Source organism: Oryctolagus cuniculus, chromosome 5 (assembly GCF_964237555.1).
Source record: "Oryctolagus cuniculus chromosome 5, mOryCun1.1, whole genome shotgun sequence".
NCBI lineage: Eukaryota > Metazoa > Chordata > Mammalia > Lagomorpha > Leporidae > Oryctolagus > Oryctolagus cuniculus.
The window spans coordinates 169,186,151-169,212,755 of record NC_091436.1 but is presented as its reverse complement, the minus strand read 5'-3'; the positions used below and the strand labels follow the sequence as shown (position 1 = coordinate 169,212,755).

The 26,605-nt window shown below is 48.4% G+C and overlaps 1 protein-coding gene across 4 annotated transcripts in view; it reads right to left on the bottom strand.

Annotated features, from left to right (window-relative positions):
• Positions 1-26,605, bottom strand: part of EXOC2 (exocyst complex component 2) — a gene marked incomplete in the record, with an annotated part of 247,499 nt that overhangs the window by 175,478 nt on the left and 45,416 nt on the right. For all 4 annotated transcript variants that reach the window (XM_070074885.1, XM_070074882.1, XM_070074883.1 and 1 more), the window contains 4 exon segments: positions 2,712-2,825; positions 17,005-17,131; positions 19,686-19,862; positions 24,586-24,742. In XM_070074885.1, coding sequence (XP_069930986.1) covers positions 2,712-2,825; positions 17,005-17,131; positions 19,686-19,862; positions 24,586-24,703 — 536 coding nt within the window.

The following is a 26,605-nucleotide window of genomic DNA, read 5'->3' as shown; positions in this document are numbered from 1 at the left end:
CACTACACCACAGCACGAGCATGGGCAGATATTAAAGACGGCACTTCTCTGCACAGGCACTGAAGGACTGTGGGTAATTAAAATAATAACAATGATGATCATGATGACAATGATAATTAGAATGTTAGTCTCACTACATTAATATCCATTCCCCTGTTCTTAATCATAAAATCACCTAAAAGCTATGGGTTGATTCACACTTTAAATAACTGAGAAGACCAGAATATTTCATCTCTGGATTGCAGCGGGATGGGAGGGAGGAGGTAGGCCTCTGTGTTTCATAAGTTTGATTTCCACTTGAGCAAAGAAAATGTGGCTATAAAACCCTGAATACATTCCTGAGCACCACATGATGGCCCAACACGGAAAGCGGACAAATTCTGACACAACTGTCAAAAAAGCACAGCCAAATACACAAGCAGGACCATCTACTATGATGAAAACTTCATGTAGACATTTGCTTTACAAATTCATCAGCCCAAATTTATTATATATATTAAAATACCAACTTTTCCTACATTTTCCCATGGTAGTTTTCATCCTGTTGAGTGAATTAAAAATTACATTAAGGCACCGTGGTGACACCAGTGAAAATACCCACACCATTCCTGCTAATGCACACCACGGGAGGCAGCAAGTGATGGCTCCGGTGTTTGGGCCCTGCCACCCACGTGGGAGACTCAGACAGAGTGCCCAGCTCCTGGCTTTGGCCTAGCCCAGACCCAGCTGCTGTAAACATTTGGAATGGGATATTCTCTCTCTTTCTCTTTCCCCTACCCCTCTTTCCATCTTTCAAATAAATAAAATACATTTTTAAACTATTAGTTGTATTAAGGTATATTTTAATATCCTGCTTCAGAGTCATGAGTAAAACGTGTCATCAGCACACTGCTGGTCCCTGCTGAATTATCCTCCTTGCCAGCTGTGAGGAGCTGTGACACAGAGGCGCCCCCCGGGCACTGTGTATGTGTGTGTGTGTGTGTGTGTGTGTCTGCCGCCTTTAGTCTGACGCACACCACTCCTGCTCTTCCGTGTAACGACATTTAAATGCTCACGAGGAAAACTTCACAGCACAGAAGTCTAAGAGCAGATGCTGCAGAGGAAAGAGTTCCTTCTCTTGAGACTCCAATCTTCCCACGACTTACACAGCCTCAGATTTCGCAGCCTGGTTCATGAATTTTAGCCTCACCTGCTGCACAGCATGTACGATTCCTCTCTCGGTGTTAATAACACTCTTGGTGTTAACATCTGACAGAAAGTTCTGCATTTTTCACATAGCTTGTTGCCCTGAGAAAGGGTTCATAGTACTTTTTTATTTAAATGAAGAAACAGTTACAGGAGAAAAAAGTTAACCTATCCAGAATGCAAACTTCAAGCTGTAAGCCAACGGCTTACCCACACTGTGGGGAGCAATCCGGACTAGACTGAGTTACTGGAATTAAGACTTATTCTATGCATCTGCTCTCCCACAATATGGCGCTGGGAGAGAAGTAAACAGCTTCCGCACAGCTGCCTCCAGTTCAACTAATAAACTGTAGGACTTGCTCCTGATTGGAGGAGAGCAGCGTACTCGGCGTGTGGGCAGCCGAGTTGGGATTGGCGGAGGAGGACTATAAAGGAGGAGAGAGACGGCATGCACAGGGACCATCTAAGGGGAACATCTGAGGGAACACCTGTGCAGCCCCCGAGAAAGCCGGCCGGCGGTGTGCCGCTCCCCTGTGGAAGTGGGGAATGTGGCCAGGGGGAACTGCCCTTCCACGGAGGTGGAAGGGATAGTAGCCAACCCGGGAAGAACCAGCAGCAAACCCGGGGAGGGCCGAGCAGACGAAAGAACAGCGCAGGGTCCTGTGTCGTTCCTCCACGAAGAGGGGGAGCGACATAATGGTGCCGTGACTCGGATATGAAGCCTAGGCAGGGCTTAGTGTCGTTCCTCCACGAAGAGGGGGAGCGACACACACGTGTTTTACTAACTGGAACTGCTTACCGGTGAGTCACAAGCAGTTCTTGGGGTGAACAGGTGAGCCGCGGTGAGCAGGCTCCATCTCAGACACACAGAGCGGCTCCTCCACCTCTTGGCGGTGCACAGAATGACAAGCCACCTCCCCTCTCCCTGCCCTGTGGCCAGGGAAGGCGGTGTGTCTGTAGTTTATACCAGAATTTAAAATTCTGGTGTTGGGGCCAGCTAGTGACACAGCTAGTAAAGCTGTCACTCGCAGTACCGGCATCCCATATGGGTGCTGGTTCAAGTCCCGGCTGCTCCACTTCCGATCCAGCTCCCTGCTAATGCACCTGGGAAAGAACTGGAAGCTGGTCCAAGTCCTTGGGCCCCTGCAGCCTGGCCCAGCCCCGACTGTTGTGGCCATGTGGGGAGTGAACCAGCAGATGGATAATTTTCTCTCTCTCTGCCGCTGCCTCTATGTAACTCTGTCTTTTAAACAAATTAATAAAATTCTGGTGTTATCTGAGTACAGAAAGATCACACAGCAGGCTGGGTCCCCAGCTGAGATGCAGAAGCCTAACGAGGTAATGAAAGGGCAAACATCACATGACCGTCGGGAGTACAAGCCTCCTGACAACCTCACATCACAAACTCGGACACAGACGCCTCAGACGCTCACAGGCCCCCAGCGCCAGAGAACTCAGGGGCTCGGGCCAGACCTGAGACTTGTTACCAACCACACGACCCCCAGCGGCCACCCACACCCACTGACCTGGTGGTTGAGTGGTTCTCGATGAGATACCAGGCAGCGGAAAAATTCTCACTTGTGAAATCGGCACTCATTCCATGGAACAGCATTTCCAGGTCTTTCTGTGGAAATTTACTCCTGAGGGGGAAAGGTTGAGAATACATTTCAACTATTGATGAATACAAACGAGTAACAGACATCACCAAGGACCTGAAGGCAAACTGCTGTATTACACAGGACGCTTCTCACATCATGACTGACTTCCTAGCAAGCCACCTTTGTGCACCTATGACGGGAAATTAGTTGAAATACAGAAATTACATCAATCAAAAAATTTAAGATTTAAAGAGGGTTTCAAACATAAGGCTGAGATTATGCTTTTATGAAACCTAACAAAATATGAATCGATTCCCCACTTGATGAATAAAAATCAAAATTTGGACATAGTGAAATTTAAAAACATTAGATCACTCTGCTAAAATGCCTTTTTATTAAAGACTTTTATGAGAGCTGTTTTAAGACATACTAATGTTGCTCCCCGTCTTCGTGGAGGAACGACACAGGACCCTGCGCTGTTCTTTCATCTGCTCAGCCCTCCCCGGGTTTGCTGCTGGTTCTTCCCGGGTTGGCTACTATCCCTTCCACCTCCGTGGAAGGGCGGTTCCCCCTGCCACATTCCCCACTTCCGCAGGGGAGCGGCACACCGCCAGCCGGCTCTCTCGGGGGCTGCACAGGTGTTCCCCTTAGATGTTCCTCTTAGATGTTCCTGGTGCATGCCGTCTCTCTCCTCCTTTATAGTCCTCCTCCGCCAATCCCAACTCTGCTACCCACACGCCAAGTACGCTGCTCTCCTCCAATCAGGAGCAGGTCCTGCAGCTTGTCAAGTTGGTGAGAGGCAGCTGGGTAGAAGCTGTTGCCTCCTCTCCCAGCGCCATATTGTGGGAGAGCAGATGCATAGAATAAGTCTTAATTCCAGTAACTCAGTCCAGTCCGGGTTGCTCCCCACAGATCCCCCTTTCTTTTTATTTTTTGGCGTTGATACGCACCTGTCTTCGGTGTCCTGCGGCACACACTCTGCTCTACTTGCTAGAGTTGCCCACAGGTGCTTACAAGTCCTATCAATCAGGCAAACCGAATCCGGGTCCTCTCTCCGCCATGTTGTGAGGAGGTTTTCAGCGCTGATGCGTGCCTGTGTTCGGTGCCCCGCAGCGCATGCTCAGCTCTGCCTGCAGGTGCTTACAAGCCCTATCAGGCAAACCGAATCCAAGCCTTCTCAGCGCCATATTGTGGGGAGGCCTATTGGTATTGATCCGTGCCTATCTTCGGTGACCTGCAGCTCATACTCTAGTCGAGCTGCCTGCTGGTGCTTACCGCCTTACTAATCAGGCAGACCGAATCCAAGCCTTCTCATTGCGGTATTGTGGGGAGACTATTGATGTTAATAACGTGCCTGTCTTCGGTGACCTGCGGCGCATAAGCTGCTAGCCGCCCACAGGTGCTCATCACCTCCCTAATCAGGGAGACCGAATCCAAGCTCTCTCATTGCCATGTTGAGGGGAGGCTTTATTTTTCTCTATATCTCCGGGCATTCCTATCTCTCCCATTTTACGTCTATCTACCAGCATTCCTATTTCTCTCATTTTACTTCTAAACTTCTGTTTCTCTTATCCCTGCGGCTTCCCGGCGCCCGCCCCAAGGCTGCTTCTCGGCGGCTTCCCAGCTGAGCCGCTTCAGCCCGCTTCTCTTATCTGCGCGGCTTCGCGGCTCTGCGCGGCTCGGCTTCGCGCACACACTCCGCGGTCTCGCACTAGCCCCGCGTTCCCTATCTACTTGTGCCCCGCATGCTCTCTCTGCGCGCGGCAGCCTCCGCGAGTCACACAGCGTAGCTTACGTCTCCGCCACTAGCATTCAATCTAAGTTCCCCAGGCTAACCTGGCGAATTCAACCCAGCTCACGTTTCCGTTTCTGGTTTCAACTCTTCGCCCCCCATTCCCGGGCTAACTTGAGAATCCCAAAGTGGCTTTCGTCTCCGCCTCGGCCTGCCCCCGCAGCTTCAATTTCCCTAACATTTTTCTCTACCCGGTATGTTTCCCCAAGCTTTCCTCCAACAATACTCCTCCCTCATTTCTCCTGGCCTCTCCCCACAGTCCGCATCCGAGTCTGTTTGTTCTAGCTTTCACTTTGGCTTTCGACCTTAGAGATTTCTCCCAGCTTCCCCCTGTAGTCCGTATCTGAGTCTATGCCTAGGCTTTCAATAGCTTCTTCCGGCACCTTTTTCGTCCGCCTTTTCCCTAGGCTGTTTGCTAGTCTCTCTCTCTGATATTTTCCACTTCTTCCCGTTTCTTCCCTCCTAAGTTTCCTATCCGAGTCACGGCACCATTATGTCGCTCCCCCTCTTTGTGGAGGAACGACACTAAGCCCTGCCTAGGCTTCATATCCGAGTCACGGCACCATTATGTCGCTCCCCGTCTTCGTGGAGGAACGACACAGGACCCTGCGCTGTTCTTTCATCTGCTCGGCCCTCCCCGGGTTTGCTGCTGGTTCTTCCCGGGTTGGCTACTATCCCTTCCACCTCCGTGGAAGGGCGGTTCCCCCTGCCACATTCCCCACTTCCGCAGGGGAGCGGCACACCGCCGGCCGGCTCTCTCGGGGGCTGCACAGGTGTTCCCCTTAGATGTTCCTCTTAGATGTTCCTGGTGCATGCCGTCTCTCTCCTCCTTTATAGTCCTCCTCCGCCAATCCCAACTCTGCTACCCACACGCCGAGTACGCTGCTCTCCTCCAATCAGGAGCAGGTCCTGCAGCTTGTCAAGTTGGTGAGAGGCAGCTGGGTAGAAGCTGTTGCCTCCTCTCCCAGCGCCATATTGTGGGAGAGCAGATGCACAGAATAAGTCTTAATTCCAGTAACTCAGTCCAGTCCGGGTTGCTCCCCACAACTAATGCCCAAGAAATCCTAAGAATATCAATAAAGCTAGACCCAAGTAAGCAGCATTCACATTTACATGTCCACATCTAGGATGAAGTTAAGAAAAGCTTGTGGTAACAACATGGCATACACCATCTGCAACTCCCTTATCTTGTCCACAACTTTAAGATCAACTTCTAGGGGCTGGTGCTGTGGCGTGTTGGGTTAAGCTGCCACCTGTGACACCAACATCCCATATGGGCGCCAGTTCCATTCCTGGCTGCTCCACTTCCAATTCAGCTCCCTGTTAATGTGCCTGGGAAAGCAGAACAAGATGGCCTAAGTCCTTAGGCTCCAGCACCTACGTGGGAGACCTGGTTGGAGCTCCTGGCCCCGCCCTGGCCATTGCAGCCGTTTGGGAGGTGAACCAGCAGGTGGAAGATCTCTCTCTCTCTCTCTGCCTCCTCTCTTCTATGTAACCTTTCAAATAAATAAATAATCTTTAAAAACAAGATCAATTTTTAGTAAATTGACTGTCTTATGGGTCCAAACACTGAGTATCTACCATGGGTCAGGGCACAGGGGGACCCCAGATGTGTCTAAAAGTGTAAGCACCATGGCCGCCCTGCCGGCAGGCCTCACAAGCACACAGCGTGCGCTGCTGGCCCCGCAGCCCGGGCGCTGCGTGAAGTCCGAACCCCAAGCCAAGCGCCCCCAGAGCAGACCTGCTTCTCCCTCAGGACTCCCTGTCTCTCTACTCCTCAACCCTACAGCTTCAGCAGCCCAAGGCCACTACGCTTTCCAGTCCGCGCCCCTCTGCTCCCACTGTTCTTCCAGCCCGCTGTCCTTTCTGAGGCAAACCTGGATAACCAGCCAAGCCTAACCAGGGGCTGCACACAGCACATGATGCTGTTCAGCAGCCTAGTATCTTGCAGACTCATTCAGCGGTGGGCAGACGTCTACCGCAGGAGGAACGCGGAGGCCTCACGCCTTCCCTGCCCTCCCCCCCCGGAGCCTTGCGGCCCCGGCAGCACACAGTGAGCACCTCCACATGTGTGGCGTCGGAAGGGTTCAGATTCCTTCTGCTTCTTGGGGGAGGGGCCCAATCTCCATACAAGATTCATTTATGTTTCACATGCACTTGATAACCTAGTCTGAGGGCAACTGTAACTCTGTACATGGCACTGCGACAACACGTCAGTGCTCAACAAGTTTCAGATTTTTGAACATTTTAGATTGGATTCTTGGATTTGGGATACTCAACCCTCACAAGCACAGGCTCCGTCGGTAAGTAGGCAGCACAGCCCGAAGTCAAGAAGGTATCCTGGGGCCGGCGCTGTGGCACAGCAGGTAAAGCTACCACCTGCAGTGTCGGCATACCATATGGGCGCTGGACATTAAGTTATAATAAGGTACATTTTAATATCCTGCTTCAGACTAATGAGTAAAACATGTCATCAAAACACTGTTGGTCACTGCTGAATTATCCTCCTTGCCAACTGTGAGGAGCTGTGTGACACAGAGGCTTCCCCAGGGCTGCTCCTGTTCAGATCCAGCTCTCTGCTACGGCCTGGGAAAGCAGTACAAGATGGCCCTAGTCCTTGGGCTCCTGCACCCATGTGGGAGACCCGGAAAAGGCTCCTGCTCCCGGTTTCGGATCAGCGCAGCTCCAGCTGTTACAGCCATTTCAGGAGTGAACCAGCAGATAGAAGACCTCTCTCTCTCTCTGCCCCTGCCTTTCTGTAACTCTGCCTTTCAAATAAATAAATAAATCTTTGAAAAAACAAAAACAATGCATCCTTACCAGGGGCACCACTTTCCTTCCCATGCCCCAGCTAAGACCAACAACTGATAAGCTTTAACACTGAGCATATGTGAGTGGCGCAGACATCTTTTCATTTCATGACTGTTTATAGCCCTCACCCATATTTCTGCTGCACTACAGCCTCTTTAGTTTTTATCTGTTGAACTCATTTATTTAGTGGAGCACTATGTCTTTGTAAATGAAAATGTTATCGCCAAAACTTTAAATAGGAAAATAAAATGTTAAAAAATGGGAAGAGGGGACAGCCTTGTGGTGTAGGCACCAGTGGGAGTCCTGGCTACTTCAGTTCCAATCTAGCTTCCTCCTGATGCCCCTGGGAAAGCAGCAGGAGACGGTCCAAGTCCTTGGGCCCCTGCACTCACGTGGCTGACCTGGAAGAAGCTTCTGGCTCCTGGCTTTGGATCGACCCAAACCAGGTGAACCAGTGTTTAGAAGACCTTTCTCTCTGTTTCTCTGCCTCTGCCTCTCTGTCATTTTACCTTTCAAATAAATAAGTAAATCTCTACAAAATCAATAAATAAAATAAAATAAAATAAAAGGCTCTCCTTTCAACCAGGGGAGAGAGTCCTGTTGAAAACTGGGACAGCAGAGGAGAGGCTGAAACGAGATGCTGGGAGGACTGGAAGCCCCTCGGTTCAGTGCAGTCCGAGACCAAGCCGACCCTGCTCCTGGCTAGCTCCAAAAGCTAAACGCTCCCCGGTCAGAATCTCTTTGATGATTTCACCAGCCAGCAGTCTCTGACAGCGAGGTGGAGCACTTCGCGTTTTTAGAAGTTTGTTTTGGTTTGGATTCTTCATGCTGGTTCTCAGACTTCACTGAGTTAAGAAAACCCTGTCATCTCTGGGAGTTTTTCTCATTTTATTTCTTGGTGCACTGTGCTTCTAAGCTACAGCTTTGGGGGAACGTAACAAATGAACAGAAAGGCTTTGGTTGAGCCCCAGCGCGCTGAGCCCCAGCTAAGTACCCCCAGAGGCCTTCTTTCCGGCGTGCCCTGGGCTCACTCTCCAGTCCCACTCCAGCTGGCCGTACAAGGGACCGTGTGCCTTCGTCTACACGCGGCTGGAAGGACCAGCATGGCCACGGCCAGCTGAACATGAGGGAGAAGAACCCGGGGCCAGGCAGACTCCTGCTTTCTCAGCCTTGCTTCCGCACGCTGGGGCTCCACGCTGCCTCACCCTTCACTTACTCAGAAAGTTACATAATCCCCACTGCCCAAGCACTGCAGCCACCTGGTATCCAGGAAACCTGCCAACAAACCTCTGCCAGTCACTCAGTGGCGGGAGACCCTCCTCTCCCAAGAACCGTCTCCAAACTCAGAGAACACTGAAAGGTTAAACTGGGCGAGGGTCCCATGACAAAAATGACAGCGGAAAAAAGCGCACTTGTCTAAGATGCACCGTAAAACTCAAAAAGGACAGCGCCGTATGCCAGGGCAAAATGGCCAGGACGACACAGCCAGCTAAGCCATTCAGCCACATCTGGCTTAAAACAGATGGGCTGGACGGGCACCTACAAAGGACACGCGCTGGACGGTCGAGATGCTGGCACTGGGGTGCTGAGAGCTCCCAGGGGAGAGCTCTGTCCTCAGAATGCACAACTCACCTGGTCCTGACGCTTGAGTAGCACACTCATGACTACTGAACAGTTGCTTTTACAAATCCAAGTGGACCTCACTCTATCACAGACAAGGTTCCGACCCTGGTGAGGGCTCTAGGACAGCTGTGACAAATCCCCACGCCCCACTCCTCCATGCCACATTCTCTGGAGGTGAAGAGAAGTGACCAGAGCCCACGGGTATGGAGCGGGAGGAGTGCGCAGGCTCACCACCCTCATGCCCTCCATCATGTGCACACCACACCGTGCCACCAGCAAGGCTAGGGTCAGAGTGGGGCTGGCAAACCCTGAAGCGAGGTGCTGCTGTGAGCAGGAATGGCGAGGAAGCCTCGCGCTCCTGCCAGGGGCTGCCGCTGAGGTCCGAGGCATGGACACACCTACCCGTGTCGCATCCCCCACACGTGTGTGGCTCCTTCAGGCAGCCGAACGGCCAAGCAGAGTCTGAGAAGCACGGGAGCTCTTGGTCAGAGTCTCGTCTCCGATTCCCCAGATCCTCACAAGCAGCCCTGGGACTGAAGACACTCAAACTCTCCTACCGATCTTAATTCTATCTAAAGCAGAAGAAAGAGCTGAGACCTAGTCCAGGAATCAGACTTACAAGAATAGGAAAGTATCTTCAGGAGGGCAAAATCCCGGGGTTGGCACTGTGGTGTAGTAGGAAAAGCCACCAACTGCGATGCCAGTTCGTGTCCCAGCTACCCTACTTCCCATCCAGCTCCCTGCTGGTGGCCTGGGAAAAGCAGAAGATGGCCCAACTGTTTGGGCTCCTGCACCCACGTGGGAGACCCAGATGAAGCTCCTGGCTCCTGGCTTCGGTCTGGCACAGCCCTGGCCATTGAGGCCATCTGGGCAGTGAGCTAGTGGACGGAAGATCTCTGTTTCTCCTTCTCTGTAACTCTGACTTTCAAATAAATAAACCTTGGAAAAAATGGCAAGATTCTAACAGAGATGTCAAATAATACCCTGGAAACCACACAACGAATCTCTGGACCGCATACCACGGTTTTAGCAGAAGCTGAAGGCTGGTGACGCGACCCTGTGCCCCCTCGGCTGGCAGAATCCCAGAGCTCAGCACTCCCGCCCTCACTGGGCAGAGCCCAAGAGGAGGCCAGCACGCCCAGCACGCCCAGCAGCTCTAACGGACAGTCCTGTCCCGACCAGTGAGGACTGCTGAAGATTTGCTGGAGCACTTCTGGGAGAGGTCTCCATGCTTCCAAGGGCAGCTAGTGACAGCACCTCCCGCCTCTGCACCGCATCCTGTCTGCCACCCCAGGAACTGTGAAAGCCGCACGAAGGGGAGCAGAACGGCAAAGCCAGTGCCTCACACCCTGGCGACGTGACCGAGTCACTGGGTCACCTGTGCTGCTCCATCCTCTGCAGACCCTGCACATTAAGAGGAAATTCTCTTCTCATTTCAGTCAAAAGAGCTTTCATTTTCTGTTACTGATTCAATCCAAGATACCCATCCAAATATTGTGATCTTTTATGGAAACACCTCAAAAATGTGAAACAGATGATCTGGGGCAGCGGGGGGAAATGAAAGACAATGCCCAGGAGCCACCACGCTGCAGAGGACAGAGGACAACGCATCTCAGCACTGCCCTGGGAGGTGGCTGCGGCAAGCAGTGGGCGAGAGCAGGCTGGGCTCCACTCAACGTGTGCTCAGTCTGTCTGTAGGACCCCGGGGAGGGTCTGAGATAACAGCACCATATTTTCTTCCTCTTAGGAACACTCTGAGGATTAAAATAGAGAATGTGGAAAAATTAGCAGTCTCTGCACACAATAAATGCTCAAAAATGCTATTTGCTGTTACTTTTCTTCTTTGTACTTATATACTGTGTGCATATACATCCACAATACAGACTATTTTCATAAATATCCTTCTATTGATTCTCATAACAACAAATGTTAAATATTTCCATATTGCAGATGAGGAAGTGGCCTGAAAGAGGTTACGTGTAAGTAGCTGATCTACTGTCACACAAAGAACCAGAGAATCTTAAATGTAAAAGGAAAATGCAATACAAATCTGTAAGACAAAAATGTAGAAAGGCAGTGAAAGGAAGAGTTGATTTAGAATGGAAAACAAAGACTAATGATCTTAATAATAGGAATTAATACTATCAATAGTCAAATGGATAGTCAAAACCCAAGTGTTTGTACAAAAAAAAAAACAAAACTGATTCTGTACTCTAACCTACCCTGTGAAATGCTGGCTCAACAAGTCAATAGAAGCAAGATAAAGTGATAATTCAAACTAAGCCTTCATTTGAAACCTACCAGCACGGAGTCAGCGGGAACGCAGCACACAACTTCCACGGAGACTCGTGCAAAACTGTCATCACGGAGCTGCTGACTACGCCCACCCCCCAAAAATCCCATTTCCATTAGATGGCAGTGTAAGCTAAGATTTCAACCTTCTGAAGACGTGGTGAGCCCCAGCCCGGGAGCAAGGGCCGGGCACACAGCCGGAGTGGCCGTGACACACGAGCCTTCACCTGTCCTGCGAGAAGGGTATGCAGTGGTGAAGCTTGGTTCAAGAGAAACCAACCCTGGCGTGAGAAGACCCGAGCCGCACCACACCCGGCAGGCCGGGCCGTAGTTCGCAGTCCCTTACTCTTGGTCTGTGGCACAGACAGAGGGAAACAGGGTTAAACCAGTCAAAGTGGGTTTGTGTAGCTCTCTTGTGCATGTGACGCTGTTTTCAGGCTTGAAGGCCCAGCAACACTGTCTACACTGCTGTGTTACATGTTGTATGTTCTGATGGATTCTTTTTTTTTTTTTTTTTGGTCTGACAGTGTCTGAAGTTAGGCACTATCATATCCCACAAATCTATTTTTCAAGAAAGTCCAACACTTATCTCTGCTACACTCCTGCTAAGAATTATTTTGCTGTCATACTTCCTTTCTTAAAATGTAGTGAAAAGACTGGTCACCATTTCTTTCTCTTAGAAATTCAAACTGCTGAGAAAAACGTCAGGTTTGCATTGTTCATAAAACTCGGGAAGAACAAAACAGATATTAGTAGTACATTAACTGGCCACTGTAGACAGTGTACATTCCCAGGGAGTAATTCACCCACAACAAGTTGGGAATCATAGACAACCAAGGGCAAAGCTCTGTGTTTCTGCCCCTTCTCCCACACATGTAACATCTCTCCTATACTACTTAGAAATAATCTCCTGCAAGAAAAACCTAGTAAAGATTTCCACGCAGCATGAACCTGTTTTCACCTTCTTTCTCAGTTTAAATAGTTTGTCTTCATTACAATCAAAGGCATGCAAACAACTATATACACATTTGTGACAATCGACATAATAAATCAGGAATACAGACCTTTTACAAGAAAACTCCAGTCTCAATTCAAAGCAAGGTTATTTTTTTCTGAGCAATTAGTAACATTTTTACAAGTATCATGCCACCATGTGTGCAAAAACATCAGTTAGAAACTCAGGAGTATGAAGGACTTTAACAGTCACCGGTGGCCTTTAAAATGCCAGTTGTTAAACTTGTGGGATGAAAGATGACAGCATGTGTGCTGGGTCCACCAATAAAATATTCATTAAACTCTGACTCACACCGAAGAGAAGAAGAAACTAGATTGTGTTACTCTCACTTGCTTTTTCATATTCAGATGAACTGGCCACCACACTGGAGGCCCCGCACTGTTCCACTTGGTACAGGGGGCGGTCAGCTGGAGGGACTTTCCATAAACATTCCCAACTGCAGGCTCCAGGAGCTGGTGCGTCTGCCAAGGCGGCCTGACCGCTTTAATCTGGTAACTCATCAGGACCACAGTTGAATAGCTCACAACAAGGGCTCCCAATTCTTCAAAATTTTTAATTAACACAGTTCAATGATCAAATAATAGTAAAATCCTAATATTCCTTCTCCATAGACTTTTTTAAAAAAGATGTACTTATTTGAAAAACAGAGCAATGGGGGTGGGGAGTTGGGGGGGGTGGGACAGGCAGAGAGAGGTAGAGAGAGAAAAACGGGAGACTGACCTTCTGTCAGCTCACTTCCCTCAAATGACCAGCACAGCTAGGGCTGGGCCAGGCCAAAGCCAGGAGTAGGGAACTACATCCTGGCCTCCCAAGTGGGTGGCAGGGACCCCAATACCTGGGGCATCTTGCACTGCCTTTAAAGGCACAGTACTCCACCCAGCACTCCCACAGGGGATGTGGTGCTGGACCAGCTGGACCACAACACCATTGCTGAAGCTGTAAGAAACCCGCTTTCCATGACAAAGGAAGCCCCCAAGTGGCATCAGTGAAGAGAAATGAAAGAACTGAGGGTTTCAACTTCAATGCAAAACTTTCACCTTAATTCAAGCTGAGGGAGGGCACGTGGCCTAGTGGTGTCCCACAGCAGAGTGCCCTGCCCCACCCTGACTCCAGCTTCCTGCTGATGCAGACCCTGGGAGGCAGCAGCTGAATGTCAGGGTCCCTGCACTGAGCTCCTGGCTCCCAGCCTTGACCCTAGCCAGGCCCAACTGCTGCGGGTTGCACACACACACACACATTCTCTTCTCAAATATGCTAGCAAAACAGTGAGTGGCTCAGGGAAATAAAACCTACACCAATATTTTACCATTTGCCATTCCTTTCCTTTTCCGTCTCTGAAATAAGATTTCCCAATTTGAGCTCAAAGAATCCAATAAAATAAATGCAGCTTTCTTGATAGTATCTTAAACATAAAATTTTTCTGAAAAGGAATTTGGAAAACCATGTTTCTGGCCCAAAGCATCCTCTTCTCTCGGTTTTTACAGGATCTCCTCCCACTTTTATCTTTCAGGACTTGCTTCCTGGCATCTTCCTCGCTTAGATGGATAGAGACTCCTGAGTGCTCCTTCCTTGTCCAGCGGGACCTCCTGCTACTCTCCAGTTCTCCTGGGATCCCTGTGTTTCTCTCTCAGTGGCTCCTCTGCCTCGACTGCAGAGAGAGAAGGGGGCTGTGGGATGCCAGGGGTGACGCGAGGGGTTCCAGCCCACAGATCGCAGGCAGGCAGCACGCAGCTGCGGACGGGGCCAGCTCTGTACTCCACATTCTCACTTCCCTCTGGGCTGCTGTTCACATCTTACCAGTTCTCTCACTAGGGAATGAATTTCCAGAAAGCTGGTATTTGCTCATTTTGTGTTTAAGAGTCATGGTATCTTCCCTTTTTCAAAAGTTATCCTGACATTAGTCCCCAGCTGAGCAAACACTGCTGAAACGTAAGCGACAGCCTGAAGGAGATGTATTAATGCTTCCCCGTTTCAGTACTTCTTGAAGAAAGCACACACCATTTCAAGATTTTACTGCCATTCATTGTTAGGTAGGAAGTCAGATATGAGCTTCTGTGTGTGTGACATAAAGGCCTAAAGAGAAGACATCTATGTCCAGCACATGCATCTGCTGACAATATTTCAGGGGCAGCCCGGTATTCACATCCTGCCCTGCCCCCTTCTACCTGATAACCTGCCAGGTGGAGATCCCAGCCCCTTCTGCCTGACAAATCTTCCACAATCTCCCAGATGCAGCCCAGTATCTGCATTTCAAACACCCTGCTCCAGATCCCCATTCTCTAGGGGGTCCTGCTCACCCTTCCTCTGAACCCAGGATGGCACCAGCTAGGCTTCCTCCTGTCTCATACCTTCAAGGGAAAACTCAGATAGGAGCTTCTTAATATTTACAGCCATAAAATCCTTTGTTTCAGGAGGAGATGTGTGAAGACAAAGACCCATCTCCTTAAACCCCCGGCCTCAACCGGACTGCACGCTCAGCCCTCTGCCTCTCTGCTGAGTCGCCCGCCTGCCTGGCCAGGTGTACTCTCTCCACTCAACCATGTAACCTCGCTCCTCCCACCCAGTCCGAGAGACTGCACACTCCCAGGTCCTGTCTGGAGAGGTGCCCATCCGTTCTTGTGGATGTCCCTTCCCTAATAAACTTTGTTACTTTACTTTCCACTACTCTGTCTCACGCCTGAATTCTTTCTTGCACAAAGACAAGATCCCTACCATTCTCCGGTAACATTATTACTCTGAAATTTTATACCACCAAAAAAAGATTCTCTCCCCAAGTGTCAGTGATACACAATGAGTGGTGTACATCCACGAAGAGCAAAGGATCACGGTAATCACTGAGATCTACCGGGCGCTTGCTGTGTCCACTCACTGAGTCCTCCCAAGAGCCCTAAGCAACAGGTCCTCCGTTCTGCGCTGGAGGACACCAGGGCACAGGGAGGGACGTGAGCTCCTCCGTCTCCCTGCTGGACGCTGCCGGGCCTGGCGTCACACAGCGGGCGTCGGGCTCCAGCCCCAACTCGCCACCTCTCAAGGCGGGAGAACAGTTTAAGAGAGCCCTGCTGCTGTTCCTGTCCCCGTCATAGGAGTATCCCGAGACCCGGTCACAGTGCGCTCAGGGACAGTCTAGGCCAAGGCCCCCGTGGGCTGCAGCAAGATGCCAACAGCCTGGACTAGGAGGGGGGAGAGAAGACATAGGCAGCGGTCATACCGGAGTCCGCCAACATATCAGAGTGCTCGAGGAGATCAATTTCTCGAGAGCAAGCAGCAGGCTGGACCCTCACTCTGCCGGTTCTGAGGCTGCCGCAGCATGTGTACCAGTCCCCGCGCTCCTCTGGCCTGTGGGCTAAGGCAGAACAGGTGGCCGGCCCCCTCTACGCTGCCTTGAGCAGGCCCTAAAGGGCTTCCATCAGCCGCCAAGTGGCAGGCGCCAAACTGCTCTCACAGATTCCTAGCCGCCACCGCTCCTCCCAGACTTCCCAGAGCTTTACCGATGCAGCAGCTCCAGCGGGACCAGACTGCCCAAGCTCCAGAGACACCACCTGGGGCAGTCTGAGCTCACAGAAGCTGCTAAGCCCCAGGAATTTCTCAACACAGGATCCCTTCCCAAGACAAACAGGCTGCCTCCCTCTCGGCCAGGGGCTGAAGACTGCTGTTTGAATTACAAGGTGGAGAGGTTGAATATAGAACTACTAGTGGAGAATTTTCTTCATCACTAGGAAAACCTAAAAGAAAGCTCCGATTATTAAGGTATTACGAGAACTAACTGGTCACCTCTGACACATGTTTAAGAAGCAACACTGAATTGGTAGTTAGCATGTCAGATGAGCTGTAGGTATCTAAAGCATGGGGCCAGCGCTGTGGCTAAGTAGATAAAGCCACAGCCTGCAGTGCCGGCATCCCATATGGGTGCTGGTTCCAGTCCTGGCTGCTCCACTTCCCATCCAGCTCTCTGCTATGGCCTGGGAAACCAGTGGAAGATGGCCCAAGTCCTTGGGCCCCTGTTCCCACGTGGGAGACCCAGAAGTCCTGGCTCCTGGCTTCAGATCCACCCAGCTCCGACCCTTGTGGCTACTTGGGGCGTGAACCAGCAGATGGAAGACTCCCCCTCCCCCTCTATTTCTGCCTCTGCCCCTCTGTAACTCTGCCTTTAAAATAAATAAATAAATCTTTTTTAAAAAGAGTAACTAAAGCACTATACTAGGGATTAAGAAAAAATTCAGTTACAAAATATCTTACAGATATCACTTACCTGGCAAAATCTCATAATTAAAATAAGTCTAGATTTTTGTAAGTATTATAGGCAGAGATTATAAACAAAATCAAAGACCAGGTTGAACCTAATTATTCTAAAATATTTCTAGAAAAATCAAGCAAATGGATAGACTGAATTTTACTTTGACTTCAGGTACAGTCTAAATAGTGAAGCCTGCCAACTCCAGACAACATACCAATGCTCACATCACTAAAAGTATTAGTTAATAAAACTTCAAGAATTTCTTACTCAGAAAATTCAAACTCAAAACCCTAAAGAGGTAAAGAAGCTGTGAGGGTGCTTCAGCCCTGGCTCCTGTCTCGGAATAGCTGTGCTGTCTTCAGCTGTGCTCCCTGGGACACTTCTGGAGGTAACTGCCTTGACAGGGAGTGCAGAAAACTTTCCGCAACTGAAACATAAAGAAAAGGGTACTCACTTTTCAATGTCAATGCCAAGTGGATTAGCAGGACGGAGGGATAAGGGAGGAATGCCTTTATTCCTGTCAGTGCGCATGTCGTAGTAATTCATTTCATCCACCCACACAGCAGACTGGTCCAAGATGCCTACAGAAGAGGAGGCACATCCTTAGCAAGAGACACACGGCCTCCTCCAAGCCGCGTCACACACAAAATCCAGATTATTCTGAAGGAGCTGAAGGTACAATCATTCAGACTTTTCATTTAAGTGCCTGGTGATTTAATTTAAAAACACTAAGCGTCTATAAAATAAGACAAAAATAACATTCTAGGCTTATGGTTTCAATGTAATTCAAAACAAAAGACAAACTAAGCAGCTGAGAAAAAGTTCTGCTAAAACAAAGGTTCTTTTTACAAATAATAAATATTACAATAATTGTAATTATACAATTAGTAAATATCGCTGACTAAATTGGTAAAAAAGTTTGCAAAGTTAGCATATAAAATGCAATATATGACCTATAATTTTTTTTATTCAAGAGAATGTTCTAAAACCTCATAAGCTTTTGGCAAAGGCTAGGAAATATCCAGGGACAAAATATTCAAATTAAGCATTGGTTCAATGAAAAACTTGTCTGTGATACTGCTGAATAATCATTACATGTAAACGATTTTGTATTTACTCTTTTAAGTTTCTTTTCCTAGCTTCCATAAGCTATCCACAGATGAAAGCCAAATCTTTTTTAAATGTTACTGGAAACTCTCAAGAAATGCCTTTCATTTTCTTCTCTATAAACACTGACATATTTTCATGAAGTTGTGATAAATAATATATTCCTTGCTATTTCTCATTTTTTTACTATCGTCGATGTAGAACTATGCTATATGATAGAAATAGATGTTGTTTCTATATTATGCTGAGTCATTGAGGTAAATCCACGAAACATCCAACAAGTACAGGAGTGGTGGAACTGAGGGGTCGTCTGGGAAAGCGGACTGGGCATAGACCAGGTCCACCAGACACAGCCTCTGCAGGCAGCACCTTGCCTGTGTGACTGAGGTCCTCACACAGCTGGGCACAGCTGCCCCCAGGACCCTGCGCGACACCAGAGCAGGTAGGCAGCCAGGCGTCCTGGAAGAGGGCTCTCTGAGTACCAGGCAACCTGCAGCCCACCTGACCCCCAGCACCCACGGTCCACCCTCAGGGAACCTGCTAGACACTAGGTTCTGGCTGCATATTTCACAGTAAAATTCTCACTTTCACATACATTTTTATCATGCTACAAGATGATGTTTAATTGTACCAAAATTGTTTTACAGTCCTCTAGAAAACTGAAAAAAAATAACAAAAAAACCTGCTGCTTTAATTTCACACTTCAGTTTCTTAAGATGCTAAACAAGAGGGGAAAAACCAGAATCGATGTATAAATGTCTATTTAAATGCATGTGTTTATAACACACTTGGATTTTTCCGTTAAATTCCTTAAGCTTTCATTTTAAAAAAAGTTCTGGGGTCCCAGAGGATTAAGCCAACATTTACAAAGCCTGCAAAGTGCCTGGGAAAGCAGCAGCAGATGTCCCAGGTACTTGAGCCCCTGCCACCCACGTGGGAGACCCAGATGCAACTCCAGGCTTCAGGCTTAGGACTGGCCCTGACCTGGCCTTTGCAGCCACTTGGAGAGTGAGCCAGAGAATGGAAGAACTTTCCCTCTCTGTCTCTCCCAGTCTCTGTCACTCTGCCTTTCAAAAAAAAAAAAAAGCTGCAGGAATTTGTGGAGGATAATGTTGCAGAAAGACCCTGCAATCTAAGACAGAAACAGACAGCGACAGAGTGACCTACTGTTTACTCTCCCGTGTGAAGGGAAGACCGGCTGAGCTCAACTACACCTACGATATCCCCTCATTGTGCAGAAATTAGCAGCTACTGAAACCGTAGCAGCACAGGGACCACTCTGACATCACTCCTCTTCCAGAAAACAGCCATGCACAGAAGGCACAGGAGACCAACGATTAAATAAAACTACCAACCTGCTGTGTAAGGGATACACTAAGTCCCGTACGCTAGGTTCTACCCCATCTGATGCTAGCAGGCAGGAGACGTGATTCTGCACTTTGACCCACCAAGAAACGAGGCCTGGATTAGAAGGCTGGTTGTGGTAGAAGCACCGGTTAGAGTTCAGAGTCCAGCTCCACAGAGCAAGCTCAAAACCTCTTCCAATCCAGGTGGCAAGAGTAAGTGGCCACAAAAGGAAGACAGGAAGTACGATGGGGTACAAGGGACGTGCAGGCTGGGGGGCACAGGCAGACCTGGGCCTCAAAGGACAGAGAAAATGAAGGGAATGGCACTGAGATAACACCAGTGCTCACGTGGCCAGATCAGAAGCCTGTTTCTCTGCCAGTCTTCACTGGGTGACAGTTTAAACGTGCTGTTGTTACAGTCAGGATAAAGAGCAAAAAAAGGGGTACATTGAAACGTTAAGGAACACACTTTGCCAAAAACTCATGATTGACATCCATATATTTCATTGACTGTTAGCAGGGCGAACCGCCTTTGAAAAAGTAATGCCAATTTGAACCACATGCTACACCTATCCCAACAAACACACGACGCCAACGAGACCTGAGAGTTCACTATTCCACCTGTTAAGAGACAAGCTCATGCTTAGTTTCTTCTATGAAAGAAAGTCACAGAAGGTTTTACCTATTTTTTCAGGTTTCAGCAGCTTGAACGACACTGTTGAGGTTCCTTTGCCACCCGATTTAGTTGTCACAATAATGTCCCCTTTGTCGTTCTTGGCTTGTCCCACGCGACACACTATTTTACTCGCAGACATCCACTCGGCCGTCAGGAGGCAGTTGTGTCCACAAATCGTCAGGCCTGAAAACACAACGGAGCTGAGAACAAGGACACAGCCCGCAGCGCGTCTAGCACGACTAAGAGCAGTGTTTCTCATTCAGTGGTCACTCATTACTGAAGGCACTCCACAGGATTTGCAAATACACTGTTGCTCTATTAATCTTTTTCCTAATTTGTTTTTTCTCTGATATTAAAGACTCCTTTCAGGCTTTACGTTTTGGCAAACATGCGTAGAATTGGAAAATACCTGACTACGGTCCCCATGTCAGGGCATTCCAGATTGTTTAGTCAATGAGGATCATATATTACCTCCACAGTTTTAGAAGGGACACTTCTATGATTAAAGTAAGTTATGGATAAAGAAGTTTAAAGAGTGTTAGTAAATGGTGTGTGTGTGTGTGTGTGTGTGTGTATATACATACACACACCGTCCCCTAACAACAGCCTGTATTCCTGCATCTTCCTGAAAATAACCTGCACATCCTTTTCTAAGTGTTCAACCGCACACGGGATTACAGCAGACATCTGATATGAGTTCAGTAAACTGTCCTCAGGCACTCCTCAGCTGCTAGCTCATTTCTCCTATCTGCCCATCGAACCCGCCGATGGAAACCCATGCTGCCCTGGTATTTTCCTAGTGAGACTTCACGGCGCTACGTGCTGCTCTTCCAGTAAACTGGCACTCACGGCAGGACCCACCCACGACAGTACCCTCTCCAGTACCACGTGAATGAAACTTCAAGCAATAAGCAAGCAGGGAAGTGCTAAGACATGCATGTGAACAAGGCAGGCTCTCCAGGGAAAATGAACACCGGCTCATCGACCACCACGCTGGCCAGCTAGCATTCTTCCATTTCTGCAAGTGAGAGACCAGCGGAATAAATATTTCTGGAAAAAATAAAGCAGAATGTGTGTGGCACAGACCCAGACACTTCACACTTTCTTTTCTAATTATTTAACTTTGTAAACTGCCTAGCAGTCAAGTTTGGCAATTGTAAGAATTTTTTTTCCTTCCAGATACCAGGAATACTTCAACCAATGCCAAATTTGGTTTTAAAAATGGAGAGAGGGATTCAAGCGACATTTTGTTTAGTGAAAAACGTTAAGCTAATCATACAGGAATAAAAATAACTACTTCATTTATGTATCTGAAAGAGAACGACAGACAGACGACAGACACAGGCAGAGAGAGAGTGTTCCCACCACTTGTTCACTCCCCAAATGCTCACAGTCTCCAGGACTGAGCCAGACCCTCAGCCTAGGTCTGTCACGTGGGTGTCAGGAACCCAACTCTGACACCCACGTGTCAAGTCATCACTTCCGCCTCCCAAAGTGTGCAATGGGAGCAGAGCTAGGACTAGAACCCAGCGACTTCAGGATGGACACAGGCACCCTGGTAGGTGAAACACCACAGTGCTTAAAATCACCAATGTTAGGTGTTCCCCTAAAACATCTATTACTCATTCATTTATGCAACTTTGCTTTTTTTAATATTAGCATTTAAATGTGCCTCTAGGAATAAGCTTACTGTTCATATTTTTACTATCTAATGACACATTTTTAAATACATTAATAATTCAAAAATTTTTTGAAATGGGAATGTCTTTAAAATCCTTCCTGATAATTTTTGTTATCAAAAATTTAAGTTCCCCAAGATAAGTACTTCTACAACACATACTTGCTCAAGTAATTTCATGCATGCATACATCAGCCTGTGCATTTTTAAAATGAATGACAGGTTAAGTTTCTGCCTGTGACAATGGCATCCTCTATGGGCGGAGGTTCGAGACCCGGCTGCTTCTACTTCCAACCCAGCTCCCTGCTGATGTGCCTGGGAAAGCAGTGGAGGATGGTCCCAGTGTTTGGGCCCCTGCACCTACTTGGGAGACCCCGAATAAGCTCCCGGCTCCTGGCTTCAACCTGGCCCAGTCCCAGCCACTGCGGCCATTTGGGTAGTGAACCAAAGGATGGAAGATCTCTCTCTCTCTCTCTCTCTCTCTCTCTCTCTGTAACTCTGCCTTTCAAATAAACAAACAAAAAAAACTTAAAAAAAAAAGAATGAGAAATGCTTTAATTTATAACCTGCTTAATTAAAGATAGTAGATATTTTTATATAACTATAGATCAATACACAATTTAATATTTTTAATTTTATAATATCAAAGAGTTCTTATGATTTTAAATATTACCTCACTTCTGAAAGGAGAATAACTCAGCAATAAACATCAAGGAATGATGTAAAAATACGAATAGTAGCTTCATATAAAAAAAAATCTCCCTTCCAATATAAGTTCTCTGCTAGGGAATTATCATATGACTAAAACTGAAAATGGGAACAGATTTCAGACACGCAAAGCCTTCAGGACATGTTCACACAAGTAAACACAAATGATATCCACAAAGTGAGCACGAAACTCCGCACAGGCCAAGCAGGTCATTCATGCAGTACTACCTATTTTCAAGGTTTCTCTGATTTAAAGTTGGACCTATATTTTTACTCCAAAAATTAAAAATCAACACACAACTGAAACACAGATTCTAACAGATTATTTTTGAACGTTATGAAAAGAAAATAAGATTATAATACTTCTTTCTTCACTTCTTACATGCATTTTTGCTAAGTTACTAAAAGCTAAGAAATCTGCTTCATGAAACATAATAGCATCATTTTTTTACAAAGTAACTTGTAGAGTTCCAAGTAAAGTACTTTTTATAGTGTTTTACTTGGCTAGTGTAGATATCATCTGAGTTAAAAACACTTAAATTATTTAGCAAGCTAAGTTTGCTTTTTTAAAAAATGGTTTCTTGGCAATATATGAGGCAGGTTGAAAGCTGAACCAGCAAGGTTTACAAAAGTAATATACACTTAGTCAAATAAGAATAGCAATGCCTGAAGCTAAAGCAAGATTAAAATTCACACAGACTAGTAACTGTCATGTTTTGGCACTCAGTGACTGCCAGTTAAAATTTTGGACACAATTTTCATCTATATATTTCCATGCATTCTGGAGATTTTTTCCACTTGGGTAAAGAAACATCTGCACCGAGCTATGCCAAGAACCAAGACAGGGCAAACATTTGGCGCAGCAGTTACGATGCCCCCGTCCCCACGGAGTGCCGGGGTCTGAGTCCCACCTCGGCTCCTGCTGTGCTTTCTCCTGCGCACCCCGAGGGAGGCAGCAGGTTACGTCCGAAGGACGACGTGGGTCCCTGACACCCGCCTGGAGGACCTGGACTCAGTTCCTGGCTCCTGGTTTTCCCTGGCCCAGCCCCAGTTGTTGCAGACATCTGGGGAATAAACCAGCAGATGCAGGACCTGTGTGTCTGTCTGTCTGTCTGTGTCACTCTGCCTTTCAAATAAATAAATAAGAAGTAAGCCAGCAGCAATCCATGTCATGGAAGGGGGGAAACACAGCATGTAGGCCAACGTCTAAAAACACTTATGCCACGCCTACCACCTGCATGATGTCCCTGAATTCCACTCTGCCAGAAAAGATGAAAAAAACAAACTCATCCCGAAAACTACGCCTCGGCTTGCTCTAAACAAGTATTCAGGGGGAAGGCAGGACCGGGAGAAGGCAGGACAGGGCCGAGAGGTCCTCTCGCGACCTGAACATGGGCTGTAGCCCTGCTCTGAAGAGCAGGAAGACAAGACCCAAATCATACACGGAGCACTTGACTCAGCGGCTGTGTCAGGGAGGGGGAAGTAGGAGGCGTGGACACCGGGAGAGGACGGCAAATCTCCGGCGCGGACACTTGCCGAGGGACTCACGGAGGGACAGCACAGACAGCACGCAGCGACCGTCACGGAAAACCGAGTCCTCCTTTCACCTTCGTGCAGACAAGCCCTATCCCTTCACCACTCTAACCCTACCTATCAGACAAGTCCCACCCCTTCACCACTCTAACCCTACCCATCAGACAAGTCCCACCCTTCACCACTCTAACCCTACCCATCAGACAAGTCCCACCCTTCACCACTCTAACCCTACCTATCAGACAAGTCCCACCCTTCACCACTCTAACCCTACCCATCAGACAAGTCCCACCCTTCACCGCTCTAACCCTACCCATCAGACAAGTCCCACCCTTCACTACTCTAACCCTACCTATCAGACAAATCCTATCCCTTCACCACTCTAACCCTACCCATCAGACAAGTCCCACCCTTCACCACTCTAACCCTACCTATCAGACAAATCCTATCCCTTCACCACTCTAACCCTACCCATCAGACAAGTCCCACCCTTCACCACTCTAACCCTACCTATCAGACAAGCCCTATCCCTTCACCACTCTAACCCCACCTATCAGACAAGTCCCACCCCTTCACCACTCTAACCCTTACCTATCAGACAAGTCCCACCCTTCAACACTCTAACCCTACCCATCAGACAAGTCCCACCCTTCACCACTCTAACCCTACCCATCAGACAAGTCCCACCCTTCACCACTCTAACCCTACCCATCAGACAAGTCCCACCCTTCACCACTCTAACCCTACCCATCAGACAAGTCCCACCCTTCACCACTCTAACCCTACCCATCAGACAAGTCCCACCCTTCACTACTCTAACCCTACCCATCAGACAAGTCCCACCCTTCACCACTCTAACCCTACCCATCAGACAAGTCCCACCCTTCACCACTCTAACCCTACCCATCAGACACGTCCTATCCCTTCACCACTCTAACCCTTACCTATCAGACAAGTCCTATTCCTTCACCACTCTAAACCCCTTACCTATCAGGTCCGTGGGACCCGTGCCCAGGTTCTCTCCTCTGATTGTGACCTTCGTCCATGGTATTCCTTCATTGGGAGAGATGCCTGTCACGAGAGGAGGCTGTCGCACGCGAGACATTGTACCTTCTGGATCAAACTGGTGATCTAGTTACAGTACCTGTTAAATGAGAAAGAACACATTAATGCCAATTGAGATAAGCATTAACTAAAAATATGAAAATGTAGACATTCCATGCCAAAATATAAAGGCTCTTAAACACAAACGTCTGAAAGTTTTTTGGCAGTCAAGTATCAACCAATGCCCAGACCATAAGCTACTAAGGACACTCTCGTTAGAAAGACTACAGGAAACCATCAGCACAACAGCCTTCTAAGACTTAAGACTTTCAACCACGGCAGCCAGAAGCAGTCATCATGTAGCTCCATGCCTACATCTGCGGAATGCCAAGTGTACCGACATTCAGAGACCTGTGTTTGAATACTGGTGCTCCAGTTGACTAATTCTGTTCTAAACCTATGTCTTCTACTCTGTAAAACAGAGCTAACAACTGAACTCATCCCATAAGGTAACTGAAAACTACCTAGGAGAGTCCTCGAGGGTTACAGCACCGAGCACACGGTAGGCAGCAACAAGTACCGAGAGCTCAGTAACGCACTCTGCAGAGTTCCTCAAGTTCAGGGTTCGGCTGCCCAGAGGCAAGGAGGGTGAGTGAGGTCGCAGCAGAAGCCCTGAGGACTTGGTGGTTACGCACCTCGATGGCCTGAAAGTCAGACGCCCTGATCCTGCCTCATCCTACACGGGCAGGCAGAAGAATCAGAAGTCTAGTCTGAAGAAACCAGGGCTCAGGGACCCAGGCGCAGCGGGGGTGCAAGAGGTTCTGGGCAGACTGGAGGCAGGAGTCAGTGTGAAGCCGTCCAGCAAACTGTGGGATTCCTCGGGCCCCCCTCTCCGCTCCTGCGCTCCCAGCATGGCCACCAGGCAAGTGAGGTCTCCCCAGCCAACTCCATCCTGTCCAGACAGGGCAGGCGAAGAACCCTAGGAAAAAATGATCCAAAGATTCTGGCATGCACACATCCTTCCCCAAAATGGGGACAAACCATCTGACAGAACAGTCAAAGGCAAACCTGCCCGCACACAAACCAAATCAAACCAGTTGTGAACGGAACGGCTCACTTGGAAACACAGAAGCCTTAAGGATGACAGGCAGTGAAAAAATATACATGGAAGACAGGCAGCAAACAGACAGTGCAGGTGTAGATGCCCTGAATCACACTGCCCCTGCCTCGCCACATTTCACGTCCTGGCCCCGGCCTTTAAAGAGGCAATCCAGGTAGAACACGGCTGGACCTACACCAATAGACTGGGTCCTTGCAAAAGGAATCTGGACACACACATGGACACAGGCAAGCCCCTGCAAAGACACAGGGAGACGATAGCCACTCCAGCCACGGACACAGGCCTGGGGGATCCTCCCTCCACAGCCCTCAGAGAAAAGCAGCCTGCGACAGCCTCATCTCAGACCTCCAGCCATCAGCATCAGAACATGTGCTCCTGCTGTTGAGACACTGGTTCACAGAACTTTGTCAGTCAGCCACCATAAACCACAGGCAGCAAAAACAAACAAAAGACCCTGTGGTACTGTGAAGTTCTATGCCAACCTGGTATCAAGAGAGAGGGAAAAGAAGAGGCTGCCTTGAAAAGGAATCAGCTCAAGAATAAGAGCTTTGGAAACATCCAGTCAGTCGAAAGAAACAAGGTTTATATAATCCTAGTAATTCAGGAACCAGCCAATGGTTTAACCAAAGTTGTAACAGGGCTGAAATAGGCAGACACATGTTTGAGAGGCAGAGAACGGGAGTAAGAGGAAACTGAAGTTATCAATTTTTAATCTGTCATAATGGAAGAGTGACAGCTAGCATCTAAAATTGACCATCAAGAAATATCAGGGGGCTGGCACTGTGGCGCAGGTTAATCCTCCACCTGTAGTGCCAGCATTCCATATGGCTGCTGGTTCTAGCC